The 11,656-nt window shown below is 36.3% G+C and overlaps 1 protein-coding gene across 2 annotated transcripts; it reads left to right on the forward strand.

Annotated features, from left to right (window-relative positions):
• Positions 1-804: 804 nt before the first annotated feature.
• Positions 805-5,869, forward strand: LOC143568846 (uncharacterized). Of its 2 annotated transcripts, none has more exons than XM_077054896.1 (7): positions 805-1,128; positions 1,965-2,327; positions 2,457-2,555; positions 3,469-3,902; positions 3,978-4,156; positions 5,041-5,107; positions 5,190-5,869. In XM_077054896.1, exons 1-7 carry the CDS (start codon positions 813-815, stop codon positions 5,226-5,228), a joined length of 1,497 nt encoding a protein of 498 aa, XP_076911011.1. In that variant the 5' UTR covers positions 805-812; the 3' UTR covers positions 5,229-5,869. The 2 variants fall into 2 exon arrangements, with proteins under 2 accessions (XP_076911011.1, XP_076911012.1); XM_077054897.1 differs by having other exon boundaries at positions 1,965-2,315.
• The last annotated feature ends 5,787 nt before the right edge of the window (positions 5,870-11,656 follow it).

Genomic DNA, 11,656 nt, shown 5'->3' on the forward strand with positions numbered 1-11,656 from the left:
ACCCGTTCAAGGAATATTTGGGTTTGGTAAGACCCACACCCGTGAATTCGGGTCAAATGCATGAGAAGCCTCTATTTAAAAATAAAGCAAATCTGGTGACTCCAAAAAAAAGGGGAGCGATCACATCATGACACGTAGGATTTTTATGTTTTCGTTTTTATTTAATGAGATGTTATAACACGTTTAAGGAATATCTGGGTTTGGTAAGACCCATACCCATGAATTCGGGTCAAATGCATGAGAAACCTCCATTTAAAAATCAAGCAAATCTTGTGACTCCAAAAAAATGGGGAGCGACCACATCGTGACATGTGAGATTTTTATGTTTTCGTTTATATATATTATAGATAAATATGAGTGAACAAAATACGCAATAAAGGACTTATTACATATGAAGACATCTCATCTCTCATACCATCAATATTGTTCGATTTGTTTCTGATGAACGGCCCATCCATGAACACATAGACTTTATTTTTAGTTGCCCAAGTAGATACTTCCTATAAGGTTACCCATTTTATTACTACTTCCACTTAAAGCGGTAAGCCCAAAATACGTTGACAATTTATGATGTAAGACCATTACTTATGAGCCAATAATCTCTCATGTTCATTGCATGTTCATTGCGGACGCGAGATTCGCGTTCTCTCGTCCGCGACCACGGACATCCCCAAGACCACTCGCACCCTTCATCGCCTTCTCCTTCACGTGTACGCCGCGAACCCTAACTTAAAATAATATTCTCGTGCTAAAACACACCAAAATTTGAAATCAGCAACCAGAATTCAAACCCTAATTCAAAAACCCATCAAATGGACATCGACGTGTCTGGCTGGATCCTGGAATTCCTCCTGCGTCAAGACTCACTCGACGATCAAACCCTAGCGAACCTCATTAACGTCCTCCCACTGCCTAACAACAACCACAGACTCAAAAAAGCCCTAATTTTGCGTAAACTCGAATCAGACATCAACAAAGGCACAGTCTCCGAACGCACACTCGAGCTAATAGAACGAATCGAAGAGCTGGATCACATAACAGGACTCACTGAGGTTTCTGGCACTATGAAAGCAGCTTATTGTACAGTTGCAATGCATGCTACTGCTAAATTAGTTGACGAGACTGAAGGTAGGAGTGTTCGGTATTGGAATTTGAGTAGAAAAGCTCGAAATTTGATTCGGTTTTCGAAATTTTAATTACATTAATACGACTTTATGATTTTAAATGTGACTTGAAACTCGAATTCAAACTAACCTACTAAACGTACAAATAGTTGACGAGGTTGCAGGTACGGTCTGTATTTGAAAAGGAATCGAAATGAAGGTTCGAATTCGGTTTTCAAAATTCTGAATTCGATTTGGCTTGAATTTGAAATTTGGTTTTCAAAAGTTTGAACTTGATTTGGCTGGAATTCGATTTAGTAATCGAATTTTGCTGCGATACGAATTTATGGTTTTAAAATCGGTTCGAAATTCAAATTATTTCTATGTAGGGACGGGACACTGGGACCGGATGCAAGTACAAATAAGTAGAGTAATTATTATTATTACGTTTTGAACTAGAGTTTTTACACTTCAAATGGTGAAGCAGAGTAATAATAATCAGTAATAACAATCACTGTATTTCAAAAACGGTAGAGTAATAATGAGAACTTTAGTGTTAGTATAATTACCTCTAGTTATTTATATACTTCATACGTTAAGGGTTGTTTGTATTTGATCTTAACACTATTATGCTTCTAACGATTCTAATCATACGTTGGCTACTAATTCAGTATCCAGCCCAAAGTCCAATTGTTTCTTGGGCTAATTATGAATCGAATCGAATTGGTTGTTTATTTTGAATTCGAAACAACTGGATCTAATTCTAATCAAGGTTCAAAAAATTAAAATTCAAGTAATTCGATTTGTTTAATTCAGATATTTGAAATTGAATCTTGATTCGTTGAACATCCCTAATTGCAGGTGATAAGAAACAGAAGTATGCTAGTGCTGTGAATAGGTTATGGAGTGGTAGGGTTTGTGAAATGGAGAGAGGTGACGTGAGATTAGTGCAACAAGATTTGGTGCGTTGGGTGCATGACATTGAGTCTGGGGTTTTGGATATGGATGTATGTGAGAATGTAATGGAAATGTTTAAACAATTAGATGTGGTGAAGACGGTTCGACGGTATGTTGATGACGCGAAAGAAAAGATGGGGCCTTCGTTTATTGAGTTGGCGTGTGAGGCAATTTTGAATGATGAGGCTTTAAGTGAGGCTATGGGTTTGGATGAAGTTTCGGAGTTTAGAAGTGCAGGAGCAACTGCTGGTCATGGTGTTACTAAGGGTAATGATGACTTCAAGTTTAAATTTAAGAAATTTTTGGTTATTAGTTTTGTCTTATATATCAACTGATATGCTAAAACTACATATGATCTTGTTTAAGACTAATGGGTTGATGTTTATCCTTGTGTAGAAACATTAAAAGCTCATGAAGATGAAGTTTCTAAACTCAATAATCAAAGTAAAGAAGTTGCACCAACTGATGATGCCGGTCCTAGCACCACGGGTAATGGTAAGTTAAACTTTGTTTTTGAGAAAATCATATCAAGTGCTTCTTGTTACTTTGCAACATTTATCACAAGACATTTCTGCCGGTTATGTTTTCATAAGCATATGCTAAGTGCTTTATTTTGTAGTTTGGAATTGAGATATGCTTTATTTTGTAATTTGGAATTGAGATTTGATCTGTTATGTAAAAGAAATTAAGAAAATAACTACAACAAATATGGAAACAGTTGTAGTAATGGGGAATTGGGGATGCACATGCAGACTTATCATATTGCTAATTTGCTAGTTAGTTTTTTGGTTTGCCATTACTATGTATGATTTTTTATATTGAGCTCTGTTGTTGTTCCATGGCTTGCTAGTATTAGGGCTGCTAAATGGGTCATATATGCGGGTTGATCCCGACAGGAACCCGAAAATCGTGTCACATGCATGAACTCGAACACAACACGAGTATTCGTGGGTTAACATGAAGTGACGAATACAACCCATTTTATCTGAAAAAAGAATTTTATTTTTTGTTTTACACATTAATGTTCTTTTTTATTTTATGTTTTCTAGCAATTATGTTTAAAATATGCCAATTTTTCAAGCTTCTAATGTTGGCATAAAAAAATCTAAGTAGTTTAAGTTATTACATAAACACATTTAGCAAATTAAATAAACGGGTTAAATGCCCCACGAACCCGGCTGGTTGACACAAACACCGCCTGTTTAGCTAAACGTGTTCGCGGGTTTGACCTAAACCCGTTTTGACTAAACCCGAACCTGTAAATCTGGCGTTGTGTTTTCATGTCGTGTCAGAGATTCACACTCTAGTTAGCATCTTGTTTAAAACTTAAAAGTCAATGTTTAGTCTTCTTGAAATAGAAATTCAGTAATTTTGCTACAAATAAATTGATCATGTTATCTTCATGTAGAATCATCAAAAGCCCGCGTGCTACCTACGCGCAGGCATGTTGTCTCAAAACGTCGTAGAGGAGCTAATATTGTGGACCCTACAGAGACATCTCACGACCGATTTGATTTCATTCCTAGTCCTGAAGTGACTAAGGTACAAGAAGCCCTAGAGTCAAGCGCTTTTGAACTACATGCAGCAGTGAAGGACCCTCTTCCCGATGCATTACGCATTGCTGAGTCTTTAAAAGTCAACAAGAGAGGAGAAAACGAGTCTCATGCTCATGATCATGTTGGAGGTAATATTAATAATGTCAATGACAAAGCTCCAAATTCCTCACATGATAGGAAAGGTAAAGCTTTACAAGCAGATGGAGATGATGACATCATCAAGGATCAAAACAGAAGGGTCAAACCTAGCTTATTTGAAAGAAATACTACAGCCCAGACTACTGAGGTACCATCTTATTGCTTTTTTGATTTTTGGTTGTTTTATGTGATGTTTCATATGATGTTTGTTACTTTTGCTCAGTGGAGTGACTCCATTGATAGCTCTGATGAAGAGTCACCAACAAGGCCTCATTTGCCTAGCCCCCAAAGGAAAAAGGTGTCGCCTTTAAGTGTTTACAAAATGGAAAAACTTGTGAGACAGAGAAAGAAAAAGAGATGGACTTGTTTGGAGGAAGACACCTTGAGGACCGGTGTTCAAAAGTATGTCATATTTATTAACCTTTCTGTTATAGTTTTACCTAAATTTAATATCGTTTTTTGTATCCCAAATTTATTAAGTACAGTTAGTAGTTTACATATATGTTTGAATTTTATGCCATACAATTTTTTGGTTTTGTTTTTTTCGGCTTTCACAATGGGTTCGGTACGGTCTCGGTTTTACCATTTAGGCTTGAAAATTTTGGGCAAAAAAAATGGCCCAGAGTAATGAATTTGGGCCTAATTATGTTCTTGTTAATCAATGATTAATTGATTATTGCACATTTGGATGTAAAATTTTTGGGTGCATCAATTATTAATTTCTTATAAGTTACTTAAATTAGTTTTTTAGGTTTCCATCAGTTCGGTTTGGTTTTTGGTTGATAGCAAAACCGAACCTGAACCAAAAAATTGTTTTTTTCAAAAAAACATAAAACCAAACCGTCGTTTCTTGATTGGTACAGTTATTTTGGTTCAGTTACGTGACTGCAATGATTATTTCGGTTTCGTGCACACCTCTAATTCTTAGTGTGGTTCGAAACATGGGTTGACCTCTTAATCGTTGACTTTTGCAGCTTTAACAGATGATTAATGCTTTAATTATGATTACATATTGCAATCACAGTTTTGAATAAAATAAATTAGGAGGTTGTATAAATAGACTTTGAACGACTTTCAACCTGTTCGACCCATTTGATAAATCCTCCCTATAGACTGAACTTTTCTTATTTGACCCGTTTGAAATAAAACACAACCCAAATTTCATAACTTTAGGGGTCAAAATTGTGACCGACCCACCTCTAGTTTTGTCTACAATTAGAGGTCTTGTATGTAGAAACAAATGCAATTTTTACATTACTTTAACGCTTGATTGCTTGTTTTTGTAGATATGGTAGAGGACATTGGAAGCTGATCTTAAGTATGTACCGTGACATCTTCGAAGACAGAACCGAGGTAACGCAGCACTATCTATGTTGTAATATTACACCGTAATATATGTATGTATTGGCTTCAGTTTCCAAATTCATGGTTTCAGGTTGATTTGAAGGACAAATGGAGAAATTTGACACGCTAACGAAAAAAAATATCGTGGTGTGAAGCAGAGGTTTGTAAATTGATAAGATTTTTTTTTTGGTTGAAAACTAGTTAAGGTAAATGAAATTAGTTTTTTTTGTTAATATTGCAGTATTAATTAAGTATGTAGCTTAGTCAGTAGTGTAGTTGCAAACATTGTTGCAGCTGTTTTAGGCTCAAAAGTCATCTGTTAGTACGCGTAGCCATTTTTGTTTGCCGGTTTTACAAGTTAAAACCATGATTTTAGATACCATATGTAAACACTGCAGGTCTTTAGTAGAAATATTATTACCAGAGTATGTTTATTGTTGACATTGGATGTATTAGTCTGCAAAGATGTATTGTTTAACCTTAATTTAAGTGGAAATCTTTAATCATCTTTGGGTGTATATATTTTTATATGAGAAAATAATGAAATTAGTCATTCTTATAGATCTAATACACTCTTAGTCATGTTAATACACTTGTAGGCAAGAGTTACATGATACTGTGTTCACATATTTTAACTCGCATATACCATTTTGTTCCTTCAAACGTTGATAAAAATCATGTTGTACCGTTGAGGTGCACAAACCGGGTGCTTTCATGAATTGGTTCTGGGTATGGTCAACAAAAGTCAAAACTAGGTAGGTTAGGAACCGGTTCCAAGTATAGTTGGGTATTTAACTGGGTTTCGGGTAGGGTAGGGCTGGGTTTTGACCGGGCATTTTCTGTTCCTAGGAGAAATCTAATACCGGGTAGTACCCGTGGTTTGGGCCATGTTGCACGGGAACTGGTACGGGAACGGGAAACGACAATACTCAAAAATAAGAAACGGGTACGACAATAAATACATATAAAAAATATATATATTATAGATAATGTACCACAAGCCCAAAATATATTCATACGTTGATGTAAACTTCAAAACTTATACATCTTCTAATGATAATCAATCAAAAGTCTTTCAAATTTCATACATCTTCTAAAGCAAAGGTAATCAAATGTTATCAATCAAAACGTTTTCAAGATCCGGCTCATCTAGCGAAAGATCCGCAAAGTGTAAAAAGCCTACATCTTCCATCGAGTCAAAGGCATCTCCACCAATATCCCACATCTTCAAGTCATCATTGGGAGCCCTAGATAAAAGTCGAAGATTATTGTACGTAAACCAAGTCTTGAGCCCGACTAGTAGTCAATCTGTTCCTCCTAAGAGAGTGAATAAATGCGTAGGTTCTCCAATTACGCTCAGCACATGAAGAGGAACTAGGTTGTCCTAGTAATTTCAAAGCCAAAGTATAAAGAAAAGGAGTTCCAGCACCAAAGTTAGCCCACCAACTCTTGGGTTCCATCTCATCCATCTTCGTAACACATGTTAAATCTTGAAAAGGACCATCCTTCATTGAAAACAAAGCATACTCTTTCAAGACCCTACTATGTTCATCTTTATTTGGACACAATCTTTTAAAACATTTTTGCCATTCTGCTTAAATTTCTCCATTAGTATGTGGAGCAACTCTTTCAGAATCCCCAAGCAACCAAGAATCACTATAGTATCTACAACATTCACAAGGAAAAATATAAATACATAATAGAAATCAAACCTGTAGTATTAAATCACATGCCTTGGATTTAAGGAGTGAGCTAAACAATGAAGAGGAGCGTTGTTCTTCGTCAACCGAGCCACTAAAATTCTATAGACAACATCATAAAAGATACTACGAGCAGATAGTGGACGTCTCTCTTTCTTATAGATTTCGGCCTTCACCTTCTCGATCATTAAATCCCACATTTCATAAACCAAGTGTAAACATGGTTTGGCTGTGTCGCAAACTCTTATCATATCATATATAGGTCCTGTAAAACTCAGAATTTATGACACCTTATCCCACCACTCATCATCCAAAACCTTCTCCTTAACAAAGCTTGCTTTCACCGTGTCATCTTCTCTATAAGCAACCCACTCTTCGCTTATGGCCATTTCTTGAAGAGGTCTTTTGAGAAGTTTTAATCTTTTGAGCATCACAATAATGGAGGCAAAGCGAGTATCAGCAATCGAAAGCAATTTAAGAGGTGTAAACTTGCTGAAAAGAGTCTCATGCCATGGTTCATAATGAAAATTTTTATCGCAATAGCATCTAAGTGAATATCGTTTATCCAGTGGCACTCATCATATGCTGTTTCATTGGTTTCCGCATTTCTTGGTGAACAAATATTCTTTAACGTAAGGTTCAGTGTATGAACAATACACAATGTCCAGTAGATGTGAAGAAGCTCACTCATGATAAGCTCTCCAGCCGCCTTACAAACTGATGCATTGTTAGTAATGACTTGCACAACGTTTTCATGACCAATCTCATTTATAACTTCTTTCATCAAATTTGAAATAAAAAACTTATCTTTGTACTCCCCAAAACAATTCATCGCTTTTATAAACAAGGGACCATTACCTGATGTAGCCATGAAATTAATTAGTGGGTTTTCTAGTATGATTAGACCAACCATCACTGACAATAGATACACCTTTTTCTTTCCATGATAACTTGATTGGTTCCAATAACTTGTGCACGTTCTCCTTTTCTTTTTGTAACAAGGTGGTTCTAAGCTTATTATAGCTAGGAGGTAAATAGCCTTTAATTTTATTGGTAGCTGCAAACTCAAAGGCCCTTTGAAAATGTGGATTCCTTGCAAGATTGAATGGTAAGCCGTCGGTATAGAACATCCTTGCTATTTCTTGATTAATTGGTCCCTTATTTCCACACCATATGCTCTTTCAATAGGATTTGAAATAGTGTTTCTTTTCTTTAAATCGAGAGTAGCTTCACAAGGCAACCCAACTTCTTTCGCCTTTGATGCGTCTTTCTTCTCTTCATAAGCATCTTCTAGCTTTCTCAATTTAGTTTTGTCACTCACTGTTGCTTTCTTACATGGAGCAATCCCAACACCTAAAGCAATAATAGGCACAGAGTTCGTTTTTAGTAACATATGGCAAAACAAATAAAGCATCTGGATACAGTGCTTGATAGCATCATGTGCCAATTGCCAAGGCTGGAAGTTCGTCAAGACTAACAAACACAATTGGGAAAGGAGGGCTAGCTATAATCTTCACATTAAACTAACATGTTTGTGAAGCAGAAACAAAAATCTAGTATTTTTTCTTAATAACAGAAACAAAAATCTATAAAATACAATATAAATTACAATATGATCAATTGATCATTACCTTTGATCCTAAGGAGATGTGCTTTAACCCTTGAATATGAGCCTTGTCGATTGTCGCCACAAAAATTACACGTGAACTTCCAAGTACCTCCTGTACCATGCTTTGCGTTTTTGGTTACAAACTCCCACAATGGCGGTTCATCAGTTGCTGCCGCTGCCGCTGCCGCTGCCGCTGCCGCTGGTGTTTATGAAGATTTTTGACCTCAGGTAATGGTTCCTTGTTTATAAAAGCGGTGAATTGTTTTGGGGAGTACAAAGATAAGTTTTTTATTTCAAATCTGATGAAAGAAGTTATAAATGAGATTGGTTATGAAAACGTTGTGCAAGTCATTACTGACAATGCATCAATTTGTAAGGCGGCTGGAGAGCTTATCATGAGTGAGTTTCTTCACATCTACTGGACATTGTGTATTGTTCATACACTGAACCTTGCGTTAAAGAATATTTGTTCACCAAGAAATGCGGAAACCAATGAAACAACATATGATGAGTGCCACTGGATAAACGATATTCACTTAGATGCTATTGCGATAAAAATTTTCATTATGAACCATGGCATGAGACTCTTTTCAGCAAGTTTACACCTCTTAAATTGCTTTCGATTGCTGATACTCGCTTTGCCTCCATTATTGTGATGCTCAAAAGATTAACACTTCTCAAAAGACCTCTTCAAGAAATGGCCATAAGCGAAGAGTGGGCTGCTTATAGAGAAGATGACACGGTGAAAGCAAGCTTTGTTAAGGAGAAGGTTTTGGATGATGAGTGGTGGGATAAGGTGTCATAAATTCTGAGTTTTACAGGACCTATATATGATATGATAAGAGTTTGCGACACAGCCAAACCATGTTTACACTTGGTTTATGAAATGTGGGATTCAATGATCGAGAAGGTGAAAGCCGAAATCTATAAGAAAGAGAGACGTCCACTATCTGCTCGTAGTATCTTTTATGATGTTGTCTATAGAATTTTAGTGGCTCGATCGACGAAGAACAACACTCCTCTTCATTGTTTAGCTCACTCCTTAAATCCAAGGCATGTGATTTAATACTACAGGTTTGATTTCTATTATGTATTTATATTTTTACTTGTGAATGTTGTAGATACTATAGTGATTCTTGGTTGCTTGGGGATTCTGAAAGAGTTGCTCCACATACTAATGGAGAAATTTAAGCAGAATGGCAGAAATGTTTTAAAAGATTGTTTCCAAATAAAGATGAGCATAGTAGAGTCTTGGAAGAGTATGCTTTGTTTTCAATGAAGGGTGGTCCTTTTCAAGATTTAACATGTGTTACGAAGATGGATGAGATCGAACCCAAGAATTGGTGGGCTAACTTTGGTGCTGGAACTCCTCTTCTTCATACTTTGGCTTTTAAATTACTAGGACAACCTAGTTCCTCTTCATGTGCTTAGCTTAATTGGAGCACCTACGCATTTATTTACTCTCTTAGGAGGAACAGATTGACTACTAGTCGGGCTCAAGACTTGGTTTACGTACAATAATCTTCGACTTTTATCTAGGGCTCCTAATGATGACTTGAAGATGTGGGATATTGGTGGAGATACCTTTGACTCGATGGAAGATGTAGGCTTTTTACAGTTTGCGGATCTTTCACTAGATGAGCCAGATCTTGAAAATGGTTTGATTGATAATATTTGATTACCTTTGCTTTAGAAGATGCATGAATTTTGAAAGACTTATGATTGATTATCATTGGAAGATGTATGAATTTTGAAGTTTAGATCAACGCATGAATATATTTTGGGCTTTACCGTACATTATCTATATATATATATATTTATTTTTATATGTATTTATTGCCGTACCCGTTTCTTGATTTTTTGCCGTTTCCCGTGCCCGTTTCCCGTACCAGTTCCTGTGCAACATAGCTCTTTTCTGGAAACTTACGTAAATAGCTCCATAACTTACAAGAATTACCCCTGAACTCATGGAAACCTTTAAAAAACGTCCCCAAAATCTGGAAACGGTCTGGAAACACCCGTTGACTTATCGAAACGGTCAAGGAACGTCTCCAAATCTCTGGAAACGTCCCGCAGCCGTCCCCGTAGGCGTTTCCGTCCCTGGCGAGTTTCCGGGACGGGGTATGATCGGTTAGAGTCGTTTCCGTGCATCAGAGGGTTTGGGTACAGGTAGGAACCGGTCTCGGGTTGGGTACACCGGGTCCGGTCTGGAACCGGGTATTTTGTGCACCTTTAGTGTAACGCGTATCAACCTTTTCTTTTGCATATAAATATATAAATGAACCGGTCTCATGAAGAGATATTTTATTCGAGATTTTTTTATTCGTGCATACTGCATTGGGCTGTTAGAATTCCTATACAATGAATTAAATTTATACATATTTAGAACCTATATTTTGACACATCTATAGCCATAGAGACAGAGATGTCTAACATAAATATGCTGTATTTTATTGTTGAGAATGCTTCAAGCATATTAAAGCTCTTAAAAGTCATATGATTCATTGTTTTCGGCTGGTGCTGTTGTGCAACTACATTATAGCATAGAAGCTAGCTAGGGGATAGCATTAACACTCAACAAAAAACTAACATATATGGAAATTACTACGGCTGGTGTTAGTAAGGGCATTCCTGTCAAATTACATTGACAACGGCTAACGATGTTAGTAAAGTGCATGAAAATTATAATTTTTAGAAACCATGAGGACGGAAATGGTTAAAAGTAATGTGGCAAAAGTGAGCAAACCATATGGACGAAAATGACAGTTTACTCTATTTAATTAAGAGGGTATTTTTGTCATTTCATAATAACTTAACAGATTAAAACTAACGGAGTTAGTGATTTGAACTGAAATAGCAAGAAAATGAAATCACAAAGAGTCAAAGACAGCAATGACTATTTTTTTTTTGAATGGAAATGACAAAGTGGAAACAAAATTAACAAAAATGAGAGTTCTCTCTTCCAACATTTTATGTGGTCTTACATGAATGTTTTGGATGGTGGTTTTCAAAGCAATTGGTAAGCTATGAGAATCAAAATCCATAGATTCTTTTTGCAATATTCTTTCAATCTTACGTTCTACCAAGTATGCTTTCATATCCAATCAGTATGCATTCGTTTCATAGTCTTGCTTCAAACCAAACCAAACCAAACTCGTACTTTGGTGCGTTCATCAATCAAAATTTCATACATACATTTTTAATTTTCATGAAAATGGTATGTTTTAAATCAAAGCTCTATTTCGTTAA

This window comes from Bidens hawaiensis, unplaced genomic scaffold (genome assembly GCF_021521415.1).
Source record: "Bidens hawaiensis isolate Kalapana, Puna unplaced genomic scaffold, B.hawaiensis_p1.1 tig00024236_1, whole genome shotgun sequence".
Lineage (NCBI taxonomy): Eukaryota > Viridiplantae > Streptophyta > Magnoliopsida > Asterales > Asteraceae > Bidens > Bidens hawaiensis.

Coding starts and splice junctions, on each gene's coding strand:
- LOC143568846 (XM_077054896.1), top strand. CDS start 813: ATGGACATCGACGTGTCTGGCTGGATCCTGGAATTCCTCCTGCGTCAA. Junction 2,556..3,468: donor TCCTAGCACCACGGGTAATG/GTAAGTTAAACT, acceptor ATCTTCATGTAG/AATCATCAAAAGCCCGCGTG. Junction 3,903..3,977: donor CTACAGCCCAGACTACTGAG/GTACCATCTTAT, acceptor ACTTTTGCTCAG/TGGAGTGACTCCATTGATAG.